General features: G+C 30.3%; 4 protein-coding genes across 4 annotated transcripts in view; all 4 read left to right on the top strand.

Moving 5' to 3' along the window:
- Positions 1 to 1,740, top strand: part of LOC108774295 (AKT-interacting protein) — a 2,520-nt gene extending 780 nt beyond the window's left edge. The window contains exons 2-7 of the mRNA XM_018540364.1: positions 168 to 349; positions 424 to 488; positions 868 to 968; positions 1,034 to 1,221; positions 1,308 to 1,476; positions 1,552 to 1,740. Of these exons, the coding sequence (XP_018395866.1) occupies positions 168 to 349; positions 424 to 488; positions 868 to 968; positions 1,034 to 1,221; positions 1,308 to 1,476; positions 1,552 to 1,635 (789 nt within the window). The 3' untranslated portion in view covers positions 1,636 to 1,740. The remainder of the gene's footprint in view (positions 1 to 167; positions 350 to 423; positions 489 to 867; positions 969 to 1,033; positions 1,222 to 1,307; positions 1,477 to 1,551) is intronic.
- A 10,714-nt stretch (positions 1,741 to 12,454) lies between these two features.
- Positions 12,455 to 13,917, top strand: LOC108774312 (uncharacterized). Its single transcript, XM_018540384.1, has 3 exons — positions 12,455 to 12,650; positions 13,157 to 13,385; positions 13,649 to 13,917. The coding sequence occupies exons 1-3, from the start codon at positions 12,575 to 12,577 to the stop codon at positions 13,893 to 13,895; spliced, it is 552 nt and encodes a 183-aa protein (XP_018395886.1). The 5' UTR covers positions 12,455 to 12,574; the 3' UTR covers positions 13,896 to 13,917.
- An 859-nt stretch (positions 13,918 to 14,776) lies between these two features.
- LOC108774260 (uncharacterized) lies at positions 14,777 to 15,313 on the top strand. The gene is made up of 3 exons (XM_018540321.1): positions 14,777 to 14,981; positions 15,050 to 15,146; positions 15,205 to 15,313. Exons 1-3 carry the CDS (start codon positions 14,777 to 14,779, stop codon positions 15,311 to 15,313), a joined length of 411 nt encoding a protein of 136 aa, XP_018395823.1.
- Positions 15,314 to 16,494: 1,181 nt separating this feature from the next.
- On the top strand, positions 16,495 to 20,200 carry LOC108774259 (uncharacterized). The gene is made up of 6 exons (XM_018540320.1): positions 16,495 to 16,571; positions 16,825 to 18,012; positions 18,570 to 18,756; positions 18,919 to 19,316; positions 19,395 to 19,655; positions 20,188 to 20,200. The coding sequence occupies exons 1-6, from the start codon at positions 16,495 to 16,497 to the stop codon at positions 20,198 to 20,200; spliced, it is 2,124 nt and encodes a 707-aa protein (XP_018395822.1).
- The last annotated feature ends 569 nt before the right edge of the window (positions 20,201 to 20,769 follow it).

Below are 20,769 nucleotides of genomic sequence, written 5' to 3'. Positions count from 1 at the left end.
TATATATATATATATATATATATATAAGTTTCCAATTAGAAATAATGAAAATGAAGAGTCATATACACTTATCTTGTTTCATTCTTGATAAATATATTTAATAGTGTAATATTTTAGTTATCAATTTCACAGTATTCATTGTTAATAATATTGTTTATTTTATATAGAGCGAAGACAGCAAGGATGATAATCTAAACAGACAAGGTTCATTCAGGAAACTTGTACCAGGAAACAATCATGGAGATTCTCCATTAAGCATGTCAGCGAAAATGATTGATAGACCAATTGTGTGGCAAATCAACAAACAACATGCTATTTTCTCACAGGAATACAACATTTTGTCTGAGTAGTAGGTTCAATAATGTTATCAGATACATATGAAAAGATATGATTTGATAAAAAGTAATTTTGTATATTTTTTAGTAAGATGTTATGTTCTCAAGATTTGAAGGGGATTTATGTGATACCATCTGCTTTGAATGCTTTGCGTAAGTATTGCTAAAGATTATATAAGTTATATTTACTATATTTACAATTTAGCATGTAATTTTCTATGATAACTTTTTATCTGTGACATTAATGTTTCAAAACAGGAATGAGTACCATTCTGTAACATGCATGTCAAAAAACAAATACCCTTTCTTTGTTTTCTTGTTTGCATACTACGTTTCTTTCTATTGAAATGCTAGTATGTTTTTGATAGGTGTAAACCTATTTTATAGGTCTTGCTCTTCCCGATTACGACTTGTATAATGGTTCTGATGTAAATATATCTAATATATTATATATTTTGCCTGTTTTACTTTAACGGAGTTAAAGTAGCGATTGTAAAAAGTTGTAATACATCATCTTCACATTTTGTCGCAGTGTGGTTTGGTGTACAGTTCATTCGGCAAGGAATTTACAAAGGTGGAGTTTTTAGATTCACCATTACACTGCCACCAAACTTCCCACTTGGAGATTGTCCCGTAAGAACACTGACTTGCAGATAATCTATGTTGCGTGTAGTTTGTTTCATACAAATGTGTTTTAGAAAGTTGTGTTTGAAACTCAAATATTCCATCCATTGATAAATCCAGAAAGTGGAGAATTGTGCACGTTGTGGGGATTTCCTGAATGGAGAAGGAACAACAGAATTTGGCAATTATTACAGTATATCACTAAAATATTCACTAAACTAGACTCGAAAATGACTCCAGTAAACGAGGAAGCGTCCAGCTTGCAAGTATATTTGTCTTTAAAGAAAACATAAAAATAATATATGATCCAGAATACTTACATATGTGAATTAATTGGTGATATTGCAGGAATGAAAATAATTTTGAAGCTTTTCGAGAACGTGTGAAAACTTGCGTAAAGGAAAGCGTAAATCAAGTATTTAACCCACCTACCATGGATGATCCACATTATATTACGTTTGATCCATATGTGAAAGAATTACATGACCCCATTAAACAAGAAATTTACGAATCAAAAGTAAATAAATATTTGAGTGTATTGTTTTCATTATAATAAATTGCATTAATTTAATCAATTTATCGTACTTTGCAGGACGAAGAAGAAAACAAGCCATTAGGTTTGTCATGGGTACAACCTGGTTCACTTCAGCCATTTTCAAAATCAGAAGCAAGATAATGAAGAAATTTTAAACATTGACTATAGTACGGTGAAATCACATACGTCCTTAAGAACTATACGAAGAAATTATCGCTCTCTCGGCAAAGTCACAAAAATTATTACTCAAAAGCTATTTTTTCTATTCAAAGAGTTTATGTGTCTTAACATTTTATATAGGTTCATATGTGTTAAAAAAAGAGAGAATGTTTAGAATAAATTATAATATATATCAAATACTCTTGTAATTAAATTAAGCATAGAGATTATTAATATAATTGTTCAAAAATATGCAAAATTTTATTATACAATTTTTATTTTAATACATATATCAGTAGTGTCTCAATTATTTTTGTACTTGATAACAATTATGATAAACCTATTATAGATAATCCTATAGTTGTCTGTTTTATTGACTCAATAGAATTATGTATCATTCATAATCACTACATACTACTACATTAATATATACATAAATTTTTGTAATTATTGCATTTTTATATCAATAGCTAAATTTAATTCTAAGGCCAATATTTTAATAAATAACTTAAGACATTAGGTTATTATTTTAAGATAGTCTTAAGTAATATCTTGATAAGAATACGCGGCCTTCTGATTAATTCGTGACATCTTAAAGACTGTATTTAAGGGGGGAGGGTCATGTATAGAATCGAATTCTTTGATACTTTTAATTGTTTATAAAATTCATTTAACATCTGAAGAATGTATTATTGATGTTATAAACCCAAATTGGAGCCCTAAAAGTCCCCATGGAGTCATCAAAGTGACGCATTCCGAACGGCATGGATCGCAGGTATATACGGACTTAATTGAATATAAGAATCGACTATTGCGTTCGAGAAGATTAACGTTTTTTCCATTTCATTCAACCTTCATTGTTTATTAGATGTAAAACAAGCATAGAATGACAAATAGTGCTAATAGCGTCTTCTCGAACGCACCCTGTATAATGAATCGATCTAAGAATTCAATAATGTTTGTTCATACGTTTTATAAGTTAGCAGAACAAAAGTGACGTTATATTGAACTAAGATATTGTAAAGATTTTAATTTCAAAAATGTTTTCCGTTCTCAGTATAAACACAATATAAATTCCACCTCACATACACGTATTAATGTGTATACTTTGCATGCTTCCAAGTGACAACACAGTGATCATCTCATTCTTCTTTAACATTGGCGAACAACAAGGACATACTGATACACTGTGTTACATCGTGTCATCTGTATCGCTTATTGGAAGGCACCCATTAATTTTGAAAAAGAATTTTTTAATCTATAAAAAAATATTGCAGCACAAAAATTATTACGTTTACTTAATAATACTTATACTTAGCTATGACTGCGCATGTGCAAATTGTCTACTGCACATGCGCAATTATAGCTGAATGCAGATTAAAAAATGTTAAAAATACCACTTAGAGAACACTTTTTCGGAAATAGGAATATTTATGAATATTTCCTGTGGTATAAACGTGGTCCACTGTTTATAAATGGTTTTGGTAATGATCGATGGTGAGTTTTCATAAAAAAAAGAGCTTTAGAATCTGGCCATTAATTGGATTATTCTAAATAGTTTTGTCATTTTTAGGATTTTCCTGCGGAAAATATGTGGACGTGTGTGTGCATAAATTTTAAATATAAGAAATTTATGATAAAAAAATTTATGAGATTGTATGGTAAAATTAATGAAATTAATGATGCAATTAAAAATTTCATGATTAAAAGTTTGAAAATTGAACATTATTGTAAATTTAAATCTTTCATTAACAGGAAACTTTTAAATTGTAACCTAATGGTGAATAACATTGTCGTAAATAAAATTTTGTAAAGTTGAGGATTTTTATGGATAGAAATCATGTGAATCTAAACTTCTAGTAAAAATTATAAAATTTATTAATATTAATACAAAATATGTCATATTTTAAAACTATGACTACCACCTTGTAAATAATTTGTTATTTTAACACTGACTCTTAACATCCATAATCTTAAATCTTAATTTTATTTTATTGTACAATTAAAATAAATTTTCACAAATATCGATTAATTGTACAAGATCATTCTCTAAATAAAATAACCTTTATTTTGATTACTAAACTAAATCAACAAAATCATCACTCTATTTAAATTTTATAACATAGTAAATATATCATGATTTTTCAAACCAAATAAATTTATTATCACTTACACAAAGTTTATTTCGCATTTCAAATTTATGAAACAAAATACGAGTTAAAAGAAATAGAGTATGTGAAGTAACTAGTATTATAACTTCTATATATTTTCTCGTCAAATAATTATTATCAAGAACTGTGAATTTTGTAATTTAAAACTTACACATAAAAAATGTTACAGTTAGTAGAATCGGAAATAATGATCATTTTCGCCAATCAATACATTTGATTGTGGACTTACATACATCTTATAGTTATCGCAATCATACTGTAGTTCTTATAATCAAAAAATAAATTCATTTTTGGTCGATTTTTGGTCGTATAGCAGCTATAGCCGTTATTCCCGTGAGCGGTTGGCTATTTATACATACAGTGGATTTTGGCATCTACTTAACAGTTGCAACCACATTGTCCTAACTCTTATTATAGGAACACTAGAAAAACTCGGTCTTAATTAATAGAAATCTTAAACCTAGGCTGCGTTCCATTTCAGGTATATGCGCGCATTTTATATAGTGAGTGTCACGTATACTATAGGGGAATGCGCGCATATGCGTGAAACGGAACGCAGTCCTAATGTACAGCAAATTGCACTTGATATCTCTAAAGTCTTTCAATCTCATTTTTTAGCTTTTTTACCCTAAATGTTTTCTGAAATTATCTTTATTTTCCATAATTTCGATATACAGATCCATGTCTTCTCTAGAAGATGTCGCTTCCTCTTGATTATTGTTCATAAGTTATAGATTCAGTGGATCATCCACTATAGATTCCGCTAGCCAATTTTCTGGTGAAGATACAGGGACTATTTCATCAAGAAATACAGATTCTACTGGCTGGCTCTCCGATAATTGATTTTCAGTCAGTGGTTCTTTTGATTTTAATGACGTAGTTGACGTCGAATATAAAATTGGCTGCAATTTTATCGCATAATTGGCATTGGGAATTCGTGTACAGCTCACCATCTGTTCTACATTTATAGGAGTAATAAAATTAACATCTTCAATGGATGTAATTTTCGGTTTATTGCTTGTTTGTTTATTTGTGGATGTTATGGTCTGTTCTTCTATTGATTTAATAAACCTTTCATCTTGTCTTCGCACTAGACTTGCTACTGGCACTACTGCGTGTCTCGGTGTTTGACTCGATGTATCATTTCTTTTTGTTTTCTTCTTTTCTCTTGGTGTTTGCACTTCCTCCTTAGAATTGGACTTGGAACGAGATAATTTCCTTTTCTTTCCGGACGATTCTTTATTCTCATCTGTCATTTTGGATGGTTTAACTACAATCATTGGTTTCTCTTGATGAGTGCTGTCATTTTGATCTAACAAAACAATAGATCTTGTTAATAAATGATCCTCCAATAAGTATGCCGTACGATATATTTGTGATCCACAACAGCCTGCTGGTTTCAAATCTTTAATCGTAAGTTTCACATCGAATTGGTATGCGTCATGTCCTGCTTGATCCTTGATAACAAAATTGTCCTCATATTCAGTACCTTTATTTTGTAACTGATTGTATTGATTAATTAACCTGGTAATCTGTAATTGTCGTTGTTGTGTCTGTTTATTGGATTTATATCCAACGTTTTCTTTATCCAGTTGTTGTGCGATTTCGCACATTTCTTTTATATGTTGTCTTCGCTGTAAAATTTCCTGTTTATTTCTTAATTCATTCTTAATTTTTTGCATTAATCTCTTCTCGTCTTTTTCCAGCTGGTCGCTTAAGCTTGTTTCTGACGAAGGTTTAATCGTCCGTCGTATATTCCTCACCATAATTTTACGTTTTCTTTCTGTAGTTGGAATGGATTTGAGTTGATGCCGTCGTGGTTTTGTGACATAAGAGCGTCGGAACGTCTTTCTCGCTGATTGGTTATACCTACTTAATGTTGCTTTTCGCTTAAGATTCAGTCTACTAACATTATTTTGTAACCTTTTATGTATCCGCGAAGGAAAATTAGTTAGATTAGGGTATTTTATGGTTTGCGGTACGTTATGTCTAATTTCGCATGCCTCGCTTTCTATGGTAGAATTGATGGTAACTGTATTTAATTTAATTGTATCTGAATTAAATTGATGCGTAACTTCATTTCTGCTATTATTTTGATTAACTAACTTATCTATGGGCTCAAGAGTTTTATTAATTTCAAGATCGTTATTGTTTTTATTTTTACTTAATAACTCTACCGGATCTGTATAAATAACTTTTAAATTTTCAATCCGTTTCGATTTTGATTTTTGCATATTAGCCTGTTTTTCTTTTTCTGTTACAGGTTGCGACTGTATTAATTGTCCCATCTTCCGAGTTTCTTTAGATTGCTGTTTTGGAAAAGGCAAGTATTCAACTTCATCACTTTTATCATTCTCAGAATATTCTTTGCGGGTAAGCTGCTTCGGTTCTTTTTCCAAGGTTGGGTAACTAGTTAATAAATTAAAAATTATATAGAAGTTAAAAGTTAACACATTTTTAACTTGATTTATTATAGTTAATATCAATTAAATTAATTTTTAACTATATATATATATATATATATAATTACTTTTAAACTTTAATTAACTTTTTCTTAAATTAAAATTTGTTTTATGTCTCTAAACAATATTTTTTTCTATAGAATCTGAAACATTAGACTATTAGAGAACTAATTTACAGAAAGCTCAATTATTGAATGCATTCAGTACTACAATCATTCATTGTATATCTGTTTGGTCTATATTTTTAACGATCTTCGGTCTATAGATTTAACAACTATGTCATCAGATGTAAGAACTCACTGAATTCTCAATGAACGATTATAGTATTGAATGCTAGAGCATATATATATGGAGTAATCATCGTAATTCAAAAATATGTTCAAGATGCGTGTGAGAGAGAAAAGTATATTAAAGTGCGTTATGAAAACAGATATATACATGGAACACTCATTCTCTCTGTGCATACTTCAAAAGATGCCGCATGTGTATGTACATATATTTCGATACATATATATAGTAAGCTACAGTATTTGCAAAGAATAAGAATTCCATGTATACATTTCTCTCTCACATCACCTTGAACACATTTGGACCACAAGAAGTATAAGCACGTCTGTGAAGCTGGCCCCTCATTGTCAAAATTTTGAAAAAATAAGCAGAGTTCTGGTTGCCCCCCGAAGAGTTCTAGAGTTCTCTATCAAATTTAGGAAGAGTTCTATTGATTAAAGCAGCGAAAACACCATTTGAAATTACGGGGGGGCCAACTTCACGATTCTGCAACTTTAAAGAGCTATAACTTTTAAACCGTTCATTTTAGCACGTTGGTCTATAGAGGACAATCGATAGAACTTTTTGGGGGGCTATCAGAACTCTCAAGAAAACACCGAATTTCCAAAATTTTTTTCCAAAAAAACTTTCAGAAAAAAAATTTTTTTTTTAAAGAAATTCGGCAATCTGATACGAGTTCTAGTAGCCCCCAGAAGAGTTCTAACGATTATCCTTAACAACCGATACTCTAAAATCAATATCCAAAAAGATATAGCACTTTGAAGTTACAGATTATTAATTTTTCCAAGTCCACAGACGAAAAATATTTTTCCCGGAAATCCTGTGTTTTCTTCAGAGTTCTGGTAGCCCCCCAAAGAGTTCTAACGATTATCCTTAATAATCACTGCGCTAAAACCACAAACAAAGGAGTTATAGCTCCGAGAAGTTGTAAAAATATCAAAATCTGAAACTTTAAGGTCCCAGAACTTTTCAGGTATTGATTTGACAGCAACAGTTATTAAGAATTATCGTTAGAACTCTTTGGGGGGCTATCAGAACTCTCGAGAAAATAATAAATTTCCAAAATTTTTTTCCGAAAAATTTAATAAAAAAAATTATTTTTTTCTAATAGAAATTCGGCAATCTGATAGGAGTTCTAGTAGCCCCCCGAAGAGTTCTAACGATTATACTTAACAATCAATGTTCTAAAATCAATATTTAAAAAGATATAGTACTTTGAAGTTACAGATTTTTTTATTTTTCGAAGTCCACAGTCGAAAAATTTTTTTCTCGGAAATTCGATGTTTTCTTGAGAGTTTTGGTAGCCCCCCAAAGAATTCTAACGATAATCCTTAATAACTGTTGCTGTAAAATCAATACCTGAAAAGTTCTGAGACCTTAAAGTTTCAGATTTTGATATTATTACAACTTCTCGGAGCTATAACTCCTTTGTTTGCGGTTTTAGCGCACTTATTATTAAGGATAATCGTTAGAACTCTTTGGGGGGCTACCAGAACTCTCAAGAAAACACCGGATTTCTGAGAAAAAAATTTTTCGTCTGTGGACTTACAATTAGAAGAATTAAAAATTTGTAACTTCAAAGTACTATATCTTTTTGGATATTGATTTTAGAGCATCGGTTAAGGGTAATCGTTAGAACTCTTCGGGGGGCTACTAGAACTCCTATCAGATTACCGAATTTCCATGAAAAAAAAAAATTTCTTTTTACTAAATTTTTCGGAAAAAAATTTTGGAAATTCATTATTTTCTCGAGAGTTCTGATAGCCCCCCGAAGAGTTCTATCGATTGTCCTCTACAGATCAACGTGCTAAAATGAACGGTTTAGAAGTTACAGCTCTTCAAAGTTGCAGAATCGTGAAGTTGGCCCCCCCGTAATTTCAAATGGTGTTTTCGCTGCTTTAATCAATAGAACTCTTCCTAAATTTGATAGAGAACTCTAGAACTCTTTGAGGGGCAAACAAAACTCTGCTTATTTTTTCAAAATTTTGACAATGAGGGGCCAGCTTCACAGACGTAGTATAAGCAATGTGCACTCCATGTATATACGCTTTAATTGTGTGCTTAAAGAATGAATGTGAGAAATCGATAAATTTAGGGTCTACATTTATTGCATCATTCTATCCTTATTTTTTTAAGTGTCTAATTACCAACAAAATACTATTAAAAAATTCCTACAATAAGTTTTTTTTATTGTACAAGAAAAAATACATTGCTCTATATGAAATACTATTTCTTTGTTAAATTATATAAAATTTACAAATAAAATATATTTATCTAATAATCTATATTATAATTGCTTTTTATTTAAACTATTTAAAATATGTAATCTGATTTTTAAAAAATTGAAACATTCTGATTTAATAAAAATATTTTTTGAAAATAACTTTTCATTTAACTTAAGTTAATTAAATCTTACATAATTTTAACATTATGTTAATTTTTTGTTCAACTTTTAACATAACTAAATTAATTTTATAAGTCATAAACTTTAACTAAATTTAGTTTAAAAAAAAAATATTAACTTACACAGGAACCTTGATTCCACGATTTATGGTGAGAACTGGGGATGTTTCTTTATCTTTGACTATGCTAATTCTTTGTCGTTTCGGTCTCGTATTTTTGTTGATATCCGTGATTTGATCATGTATGTCTTCTTGGCTACTTATTAGTTCTTCGACTTCAATATTGTTGTCTGTTAAATCCAGAATTATTCGTTTGGTTTGATGTTTTTCGTCATACAGCTCCATTGGTCCCTCTTATTAAATCGGATAAGTCGTGCTGACTGTCAGCCCATGTTAAAATTTCTATCATTATTTGTCTTAATATTGTTAGGCGAAGAACTTTTTAGTGTACGCGTATTCGAGTATAACATTACTGCAATATTCGAATTTATACAAAGCTCTGTTCTGACGTTTCTAAAAAAATTATATAAAAATTTTTGAAAAACACGACAATTGTATAAAATACAAAAATCATGAAATAAATAAAATAAAATAATAATAATTTTTTATTTTAGTCTATTCCTTAATTTTTCTGCTGCTAAACTATAAGTATTTACATTTATATATGTTGCTAAATTTCCGTAGGATTACAGTGCGCATGTGCAAAAAAGACTCGCTTAACAATACTGATTATTCATGTTGTAATCGAATTCACTTTATAGTAATTACTAAAATAAGATGCGGTCGCATAAAGTCAAGAATACTTCTGTTAAGCTGATCAGAACTATGCGACCTTGAATTTCGTTAAAAAGTTAGCACCCCATTTTTAAAAAATTATTAAAAAATGATTATTAGACACATATGTCATTAAAAATCATAGAGAACTCTTCGTATCGTCAAAAAGAAGCAGGAATTATCATCAGAACTATTGTATCTAAAAATTAATTTTTCAAAAATTTTTAATTTTTTTTTATTATTCGAAAAATTTTTTTTACATATCAGGAACTCTAGGCAATCGCAAATTGAAACTATTAAACCGCTCAGAACTATTCCACCTCGAAATTCGATAAAAAGTTAGAACCCCATTTTGAAAAAATGTAAAAAAAATGTTTATTGAGCAGAACTCTTGTTATTAATTATAGGGAACTCTTCGTCTCGTCAAAAGGAAGTGGAACTCTAATCAAAACTCCTGAGTACTATAGTTGGAGTGCTAACTTAACCAACGCAGCCATTATAAGAGCCCAAACACACACTTTTGCATAACGCATAAAGCATGTGCATAACGAATTTCATTGGCCCATTTTCTTATGCATGAGTCAATGAACCAATCAAATTCTTTATGTATATGGTTTATGCGTTATGCAAAAGTGTGAGTTTGGGCTCTAAATCCGGGGTCAAGCGACTAGTATTAGTGAAACCAGCCCTAAGGTCGGAATCGAACTACGCATTGAAGATTAATATTGAAGATTGAAATTTGGCCAATCAAAATAATAGGAGCTAAAATTCCTCTATCCTCATTAGTTAAATTTCAATTTTCAATATGTACTGTGTAGTCTGATTCCGGCCTAACTAGTCACTCTGCCAACTTGAACTCGCTCAATAATTAGGTCTGTTCTTTATTGCTGAACTTTTGCACCAGTTCATCTTTTTTCCTTTTCCCTTCTCCTGGAGAGAAAAGGAAGAAAGATGAACTAGTGCAAAAATTTAGCAATAAAGAACAGACTTATTAGCTGCGTTGCAGAAAACAGAAAAAGTAGCTTAGCAACTGTTGTAAAATTTTTGAACACGATTTGTTTATACATTTAGATCCAGTGAGGAATTAGGGGCAAGAGCAGTTATATTAAAGAAATTTACAACAGTTATAAAGTTGCTTTCTCTACTGGACACAGCCATTGGTTACTGTGCCAATTTCCGCGCGGTAAACTTTGCTGCATTCTGTGTGTGCAATGATAAATACTGTGAACTGAATTTACTGAATTCGATCACAACACAATTTTCATCCCGCATAATACGTAACTGTACACTTCATTTTTAGAATACCAAACGTTATAATCGCTCGATCGTTATACATTATGGACCTTCTACAATAAGCCATTACTTAAGTTTTAAGTGTTAAATCACAAGAAATTTACCAATCACAATCAAATGTGAAAAGAATAATCGACAGTGAGTGGTCAATTTCTTATGACTTAATACTTAAAACTTAGGCTGGGTCCACAACCTCGCTTTTAAGAGGCCCTAAGCCGTAAAGCCGTAAGAAATTGACCAATCACAGTCGATTATTTTTTTCGTATTCAACTATGATTAGTCAATTTCTTATTAAGTCATAATCTTACCTAGCCTTAGGTAATGGCTTAGAGGCCTTCTACAATTAAGCCATTACCTAAGTTTTAAGTATTAAGTCATAAGAAATTGACCACACAGTTGATTATTTCATCTCACATGTGATTGGTAAATTTCTTATGATTTAACACTTAAAACTTAAGTAATGGCTTATTGTAGAAGGCTCATTATTGTAGAAGGCCTATTTAAACTGATTCTATAATAAATCGGTAGTCTTAAGTCTTATCGGTGAAGTAAGCTAATTAAAGCCAACTTCACCGATAAGAATTAAAAACTATCGACTACCGATTCATTGTAGAATCAGCATTAGGTATTCGTAATAAACATTCGACTTTATGCTCACATTCACGTTTCTGCAACTTACGAAATTAAATCCTTTTTCAGCGATGCAGGTACCTCGGTATACGCCTGACGCGTTATTTCAACAATATATTTATTTGTGCTTCGTATACTTTTCGATAAATTCAATAACAAAGCGGATTTGGCACTCTTGAGATTTCTAACCTTCTTCCGCAACGATTTTAATGCTACCGGTTACGGCGGTTTAGGCGGTTATGGCTCCCGCAGACAGAACGCGGCAACGCTTGCCGCACGGCGGAAGTTGCCTCGATAGCCAATCAGCGTCTCGCCGGCAAGATATTGATTGGTTATCGTGCCAACTTCCGCCGCGCGGCAAGCGTTGCCACGTTCTGTCTGCGGGAGACATTACAGTGTTCAACTTCCCCTCTTGTAGTTCATTTATTGAAATTATACAAGTAGTTTCTTTTTCACTCCTATTGGTCGGAACGTATATTCTTATGGCTCCAGCACACTGGACGCGGAACGCTTGCCGAACCAGCGCCGAAGTTATAACATCGATGTTATGAAACTCAAAACTGGCCAATCATAGTTATTCCTCTGAAGAATGAAAGGACTGTGATTGACCACTTTCATAACATCGATGTTATAACTCGGCGTAAATCGAACCGTGTAAACGTAGTAAGGAGCTGTAAGCTCATTGGCTACAATGGCTACCGCGCGTCACATTTTACCGCGCGGGGCGCGGCAAGCGTTTCCAGGGTGCTGGACTTTAGCCATGTTAACGTTGTTCATAATAACGAGGTTATCACTTATCAGCAGCCAAAATGATAAGAGGTAGTAATAGTAATAGTACGATCGAGACGTTTATTTGACGATTGTACGTATTCTTGTTAAAGGCTAATTGTTGAGTATTTTCATGGTTACATCAGTACTTCTTATGCGACCGAAGCAATCAAGAGTTATTTTTGACGTCGCAGTTTTGAAGATAAAAGGTATGGAAATAGAAAATGTATAACATCCTTCTTTCTCATTAAATCACAATAAAAATAAAAATTTTCTATTGACTGAATGTTAAGTGCCTATGTACCTAAGGTAAATGTCCCAGTGACTGGAAGTTTACTCAAGATTTATTATTATCTTAAATATTTCTTCTTTTATTACAATATTATAATTTATTTGTATATTTAAAGATTATTTTTAAAAATATTTAATGTTAATAATAATATAAATAAATATATGTATATATATATATATATATGTAAAGTTTTATATGAATGTTGGACATATAGATACATGTTTGATTATTGGGACATTTACTTAATATAATTTTCAATATATAATTGGAAGAATTGATTGCACTATCAATTTGTCTTTTATCACGGTTTATTTTATATTTTTTATATTTGTTGCATTCTTCAATTTATTTATCTACAAGATTTGACATTTCAGTATCTTATGGAGAAGTTAATTCACATATAACTTGATAATTTTTTTTCAGAATGGAAGATGTCTTTAACAAATCAAATGTTCGACTGTATAAAAACAAATAATTTGACAAAAGATGAACTGAATCGAATAACTGATGATGTAAGTAAAGCTTTAATTGACCCAAAAGGCAATGAACTTTTTGAAAGCTATCTTTCTCGATTCGAGTTTTCGGATGGCTTGGCAAGTTTGAAGTTGTACAACACCTGTTCAAAGATCCTGAATGAAAAGCAGAATAGTTCGTGAGTCTATCACAATTTGTACTAATATGAATTTAATATTAAGCATTTTATTACAAAATAATAGTTCAAATATTTTTAAATACTCAAGATTAATACTTAAAATAAGTCGCTACATATATTTTTTAAAAATAATTACTTATGTAATAATATTGATTAGGAAACGAATATATGTGTGGATAATTAAAAATATGTTATATATCAACATATATATGGTATGTTTCAAAACATCAAAACTTTATATTAATAATTAAGGAAATTTACAGGAGTCAAGGAAATTTATCGAAAGAATCATTGGAATCACTTATTACTAAAGTAAAAATGATAAAGGATACTATCGAAGAAGAAGATGTAACTGCAATAGATTTTCGTGTTATGGCAGACTTGAACAAAGCCTTGGAAACAGAAAACAAAGAAAAGTTACTCGGCGTATTAGAAAGAGTCAAAGAGGAATGTCAAGACAGTTTACGAGATTTACACCAAAATTTTAGACGTTATATTTTGGAAAAATAATGTTAAAAAGTTTTTTTTAAATACCAACTTAAATATTTCACATTTTTTATATTTTTTTTTACATTTATGCATTATGAAAATTCGTAATGCTTATATTTGTTCCTACATAATTTAGTTTTGCACTTGCAATTTACACTGTACACTCTGCTTATATTATCCCAAAGTACTTAATATAATAATACTCAGATATTATATACCATAAATTTAAATTGTAGAATATTTTTTAAGTTATCAAGTATGTATTATCTGAAACTTTCAAAGCGAATCTCACTGTGAAAAGTGACATCTTACTCTTTAAAGATTGCAAATTGAGTCACTCTTTTTTTCAAGATCGACTTAATTTTCTTTCCTTATAGAGAGTGAGATTCCTTTCCACAGAATTTAGAAAATAAAGTAAGACTAATATATAGTTCCTTATGTAAAAGCGATCGATTCATATATGGTCGGATACTGGATTTTATTTCGATTATCTTCTCGCGTATATATCTCTATATAAGAGACTGATTGGAGAATTGATTGCAGAGTGAGAATTAACCCAATTAGGAAATAATAAATTGAAATATTTTTCTAAATATAATAATATACAGATCTAGTCATTATAGCTGACCCACAGTGTGTACCTAATGTAGTTAAATTAAAATAGATATCTGTATTTAAATATTGCTGAAAATAAAATAAAGTTTAGTGCAGCTTAGTAAGTAACAAAGAATAGACCATGTAAATCAATCGCTTCAAGAATTGCTTTGTAATATTTATTTATTTAATTGTTATGGCAACGAAACAGAGGCTTAATAAAATGATCTTGTCAACAAGAACTATACGTCTTCTCTGCATTGTATGTTTTCTATTGTCAATCAAATCACAATTGACAAATGTTGAATATGAGGTACATAGATAAACCAGAGGAAAAATATATCGCGATAATTAACCGAATCCATGATACCATCTGTAAATTAGAAGAAACTTTAAAATATTCACGGGATTTGGAAGCTATCCGATTTCTGCAATATTCCACGTTGAAGTCTCGCGATAAAATTCTGACGGATGATCTGAAGAAGATTAAAATGCGAAATAAACAGATGTTAAGTAAGCGCAAAATTTGTATTTAATATTGCTTATTTAGCTCATAATCTGTTCGAAAGATCGCTTTGTAGATTTATTTCGACAAAGTGTCACGGATGTTCAACTCGGTTCTCTCGATATATTGCCGGAAACTCTGAGGAGACAAGTACAAAAGACGTGGCATCAGAAGTAATTTCCTCTATCATCATATTATTAACGATTTATATGTTAGCATATTAAATTTCAGATATGACACTCTATTATCTCAGAACGAGCAATTGAAGAGACAAATTATCACTATGGACTACGCAATGAAACAGAAACAGAAAGAAGTACGTTTGATAGGTTTACGATAATTATCACCTATCACATCAGTTATGCTACTTGTACCTAAAGCATCGAGTTGAGCAAAAGAGAGTAAAAGATGGATTTTCTTAAAAAACGGATAATATTCATTTCTACCAATGCAGATTAACTTTAATCTTCGTTTAATTTATCTTTTTCTAATTTTAAGAAAAAAATAAAGTAAATTAAAGATTAATTTGTTAAGATTAAATAATTAATTGAGATTTATATTGATATAAATGTGCATTTAGTATGAAATTTTTAATGAGCTCAATTGATTTGGAGTCATATTATATGTGTAATAAAAGTAACGTAATTACTTTTTCTACATTGAATATTAAGAGATTTTTTAACTTTCATGTTTTTCAAACTATATATATATTTTTTCTTTTTTATAAGTGCGGACACTAGGCGCGCTTTTTTTTTTTAAGAATTTTTATTACAATATCGTGAAAACGAGATATACATACATATATAAAATCTTTTTCACAATATGTATATATACCTAGTTTTAATATTAATACATGCTTCAAATTAATTAAGTTATATCCCCTTGTGTAAAAATTTAATACTAGCAAATAGTGATTATTTATGACTTTTAAATATTAAAAGCATTAACAAATATTACCTTTCAGTATTAAATTGGTTCAAATTTCTGTAAGAATGTTGTTTCAATTAAGTTACGTGTTTAATTTATAATTATAAATTATAAATCATATAACATGCATAATATTGATATAATATTATTGTTTTTGATATTTTTATTACCTGATTTCCAATGAAGTGGTCTGTATATTGTAGATCGATATTTTGCAACAAAGATTATTCATCGCGGGGAGCGTAAATTCGAAGGAAAACACTGAAAAGATTTGTAGAAAATGCTGGATTCTGACAAATAAAACTTAAAAATACAAAACGCTAAATATTTTAGACAGATATTTAAAATAAAAAAAAACTGCTGCAAATTGTTATTTCTAAAGACAGAATAAGACTTTTGAAAAAGTAAAATATATACTATATGTCCATTTGGAAGGATCATTTCAAGTAGAAAACGAATGCGTTTGAAATTGAAGAGAAACACAATAATGCTTGACAGAGAGACAACTATTACGTGAGTAAAAGTAAGATAATTAAGGGATTTAGTAATAATTTGATTGCGAAAGTAGACGAAAGATCTGTGGCTTCCCTATATATGAGTAACACATTTGCCAGTCTCAGCAGTATCCTGGGATCATTCCCAGAAACAAGTGAAATAAGAAGAAACTTCTTGTAAGTCAATTTAAAGATCAATTACTTAAATTGATAGATCGGCTTAAAATTACTCAGTATTATCGTCGCATTTTTATGCAAATTATGACAAATATATCAGTTTGCTGTATACATCGTTGAAAATTATTTTTGTAACTAAAATTTTACTCAGTTGAAGAAATTATAATAAATAGGATTAAATAATTAAATTGGCCAATAAAAAAATTTACTAAAATTAGTATATTTAGAATTAATTAGTCGATAACTTTTTCAGGCAAGAAATGCAACCAAAAGGATCAAACTCGGTTGTTTTGAATGGAATTATGCGTCGGAGATTATGGGAATTGTTAGGAATTGCTTGCATCTTCTTACTTACTCCACTTATCGTGATCACTCTAATCCTTTTATACATGTATCGTCATTTTATTGAAATCGTATTAAAAATCCAGTTAAAAGGCAAGTTCGCCGGTTTCTTGAAAGGTACAGATTGTGTATGGGCCGTTGAAGACACCGTTTGTCTATCCGTTGTCAACATCTTGATGATACTGGAGAAAGCCGCGTGGAACTCAAACGAAATTTTCTTAGAGGATTTCAAGGATCTGATAAATAATCGCATTGTTTCAAAGGCCGTTGGTACGACAATTGAGAAACTGTTCTATCTTCGAAGACAGAAGTTCGGCTATTATTTTTGGGAAAAAAGCGAGAAGGTAGACCTGAAAGACAGAATCAGATGGTTGGAATGTGTGAATGCTGATTGCGACGGGTCCTGCGAAGATATTTCCAGTGAATCCTTCAGGAAGACTTTGGAAAATATATGCAATAAATCGTTACCCGATGATCACAGGGCCGCATGGGAGATTCTCGTCGGAAGACGTTGTCCGAAGTCGAGATCTCATGTCGAAGAAGGCCGTTTGTCTTCCGAAAAGTACTTCGATACCGGTAGCCGGAAAATTCCCATGTTATTTCGCGTTCATCATTCTTTGGGCGATGGAGTAGCTCTTCTGGGTCTGTTACTGAAAACGATCGCCAATGAGGACGAGACTAAAGAGACGAGAGTAAAAATCCAGAATATCGCTTCGTCAGATGAGACTGAAAAACGTTTCAAAGAGATCATTCCAGCATTGCGAAATTCGGAGAGGAATTTTCAGAATGAGATGGATGTTATGCGATTCTATGAGAAGAATATTCTTGCTGCATCTATGCCTTTTACTTACGTAATATTTTCACGACTACTGCAAGATATACGAAACCGTTTTCATGCGTCCATGAAATTTTCTAATAACATAACGATCGAGTTATTGAAACAGCAAATGAAAATATTGATCGATTGTACATGGTTGAGTTTCAAAGATGTACTGGAACAAATGTATAGTGCAATTAAAGAGGTCACGCGGCTAATGATGATTTTACTTTCTTTTCCGAAATTCATCATCCAACAAGCTGGCCGCAGCATGGATGAAAAGTACATTATTCAGTATTTATAATATAGATTTAATGTTTAAATCCATTTTATTAAAAACATAATGGATGAAAAAATTATAATTTCTCTGAATGCTTAATCTTTAAAAAATAAACGTAAGAGGATAAAAGAAATTTAAAGTTTTTAATTTCAAAAATTAGAATTTTTATGAGAGAAACAAATTCTGTAATCTGCAATCGTGTAATATTTTTTCTTTAAGATGGAAACGTAATAAGTGAAAATATTTTATCACACACACACACACACACACACTGAAGATAATGAAAAGATTTTTCACTTTGTGTTTCTGTTTCAGGGAAAAAGTTACACTCTAAATTCTTTAGAATAGAATCTTACTCTAAGGAGTGAAAATCGAGACAGTTATGAAAAAATGATTTTATACATAATTTTCAATTTTTAGGAATGAGATTTCACTCGCTTTAGAGTGACAATTAAAACAATTTTAGAAAGGACATGATCTCTATCTAACTATATGTTTGACACATTCTCCTTTATTATTTTTAATGAATTTTGTTATAATTAAATATAACTTTTTACAGCGCTCTGCATGGTCCACCTCAAACGGGTGTAAAAATAGTGTCCTATTGGTTAGATAATGATATGATAAATGATAAATCACAGAATCTTTTGACGAAAATACGCGAGATAAGAAGAAATACAGGTGCTAAATTTGAAGATGTTGTATTAGCAGCTTTTTCTGTTAGTGTACACAAATATCATTTAAGTGTAAGTATATATGTAAAGTTATCAAGCGATAAATAAGTCTAAAGATATCCAGAAATATGTTCAAATAATATCTAGAAAATCAGATGAATTTTTGGATTATCATATTCCATCAATCTATTTAAAAAATTTTTTTTAATATAAACGTGTATTTATTCCTTACAGATCAAAAAACCAATTCCCGACGCATTAACAGTTATCTTGCCGATAAGAATGTCAATGCCCCATGAAAATTTAATATTAGATAATAAATTTTCGATTGCTCTCTTGCGAATTTGTATCTCCAATGCAAACGGACAGACAATCGTTGAGCCAAGTCGAGATTCTCAATTTTTTAAGCGTCTTCAAAATATTACAAGAACAAATAACGAGCTCAGAAAGAGTTCAGACATCTTGCTTAACTTTTGGTTCATGAAATATCTGTCGGCACTGTTACCGAGGAAAATTTTAAAGGCTTTCCTTTTAAGTCACAGCACGATGGTGTTTAGCAATATGTGTGGACCAGAAAAAGTTCGTATTCTAAATAATTCCTTGAGCAATATTGTCTTCTGGATACCAAACAAGTATTGTATCGTCACATCTTTTTTTAAAATAAATAAAATTATTGCATTAGCAATATATATATCATGATTCGTTTTCAGAAGTACTACTGCTCTCGGCCTTTCTCTATTAAGTTACGGAGGTAACTTACATTTGTCTTTAATAGCTGATAAATCAATTGTAAAAGATGAGAGATCTCTTGATGAGCTTTTAGAAAATACTGTACATGAAATAAATATTGCTTATAACCGTATTATGTTGACACGCTTTTTGAAACCATCAGATCTTCCGATAGAAACACCCGCGGAAAAAGGTATGCAAATTCATTATTTCTACATTCAATTTCTGTATTTTGTTTACACGCACATAACAATAAAATATTCAATAATAATCATGTATATAATTAATTATATTTAGGATAAAAAATTTCGTATATTTACAGATATTGGCGTGTTTTAAAAAAGAAATATAAGCGACTGAAATATATATATATATATAAAAGGATAAGAATATATATATAAATATATATATATATGTAAATATATTCTATCCTTTTTAGAGGTACTTAATATAAATGCATTTGTGCTAAGTATATAAATTGTTTTATTATATTTATTAAGTAATATAGGTTTTTTTACAGAATCATTTACAAAGATTAATACTTTTATCTTTTTCATGAATTTGTTTAAAACTGTATTTTGTAAATAAAGTTTTTTAAATTACAACATTTTGTGTTATACATATAAATATGTATTATATCTGTAGTTATAGAATCCGAAATTATATTTCTATTAATTAATTTAACATTATACCTAATTTTTTTTATATTTATTTAATTTTATAATGTTTAATCTTATGTTTGATGTGTATGAAATACGTATTATGATTCAACAGGATCACGTATTAACGTGATATTCGTATTGTACCAGTCAGTCTTACATATCAGGTACAGTGTGTGCATCTTATCAATATCAATAATGCACGTTAATCTTAACAGTGAGATTATGTGTATTGTTAAAATTTTCTATCAAAATTTATTATTCATTGAATTGATATGTAACGATACAATACATAGCTACGCAATAAATTTGTCTTTTGTTCAAATTAAATGAGTTAACACGCTCGATATTATTTCTCCAAACGCATTCAGCGTGTAAATAATGCGTTTGTCTAAATATAGATCCGAATTCAGGATAAAGATGAATGGTGGTCGCAATTGCTTATTACTGGTTGTGAAATGTTTCCGCCTCTAACAACTGACGTTCTCCAACAATGAAGGCGATGCTAGGTGGATGAAATACGGGAAATAACTGCAGCGAAATTAATGCATATACTGTAGAATGATGCAATAGCATTTATCTTACTTGTTAGCCACAAAAAAATCGTTTTAAATATTGAGAAATAATGTGATAATTGATTAACAATGATATTTTTTTTTATAGTAACTGAAAACTTTTTTTAATATGTGATTTAATT

This window comes from Cyphomyrmex costatus, unplaced genomic scaffold (genome assembly GCF_001594065.2).
Source record: "Cyphomyrmex costatus isolate MS0001 unplaced genomic scaffold, Ccosl1.0 scaffold241, whole genome shotgun sequence".
Lineage (NCBI taxonomy): Eukaryota > Metazoa > Arthropoda > Insecta > Hymenoptera > Formicidae > Cyphomyrmex > Cyphomyrmex costatus.
This window is presented reverse-complemented; position numbering and strand designations above follow the sequence as displayed.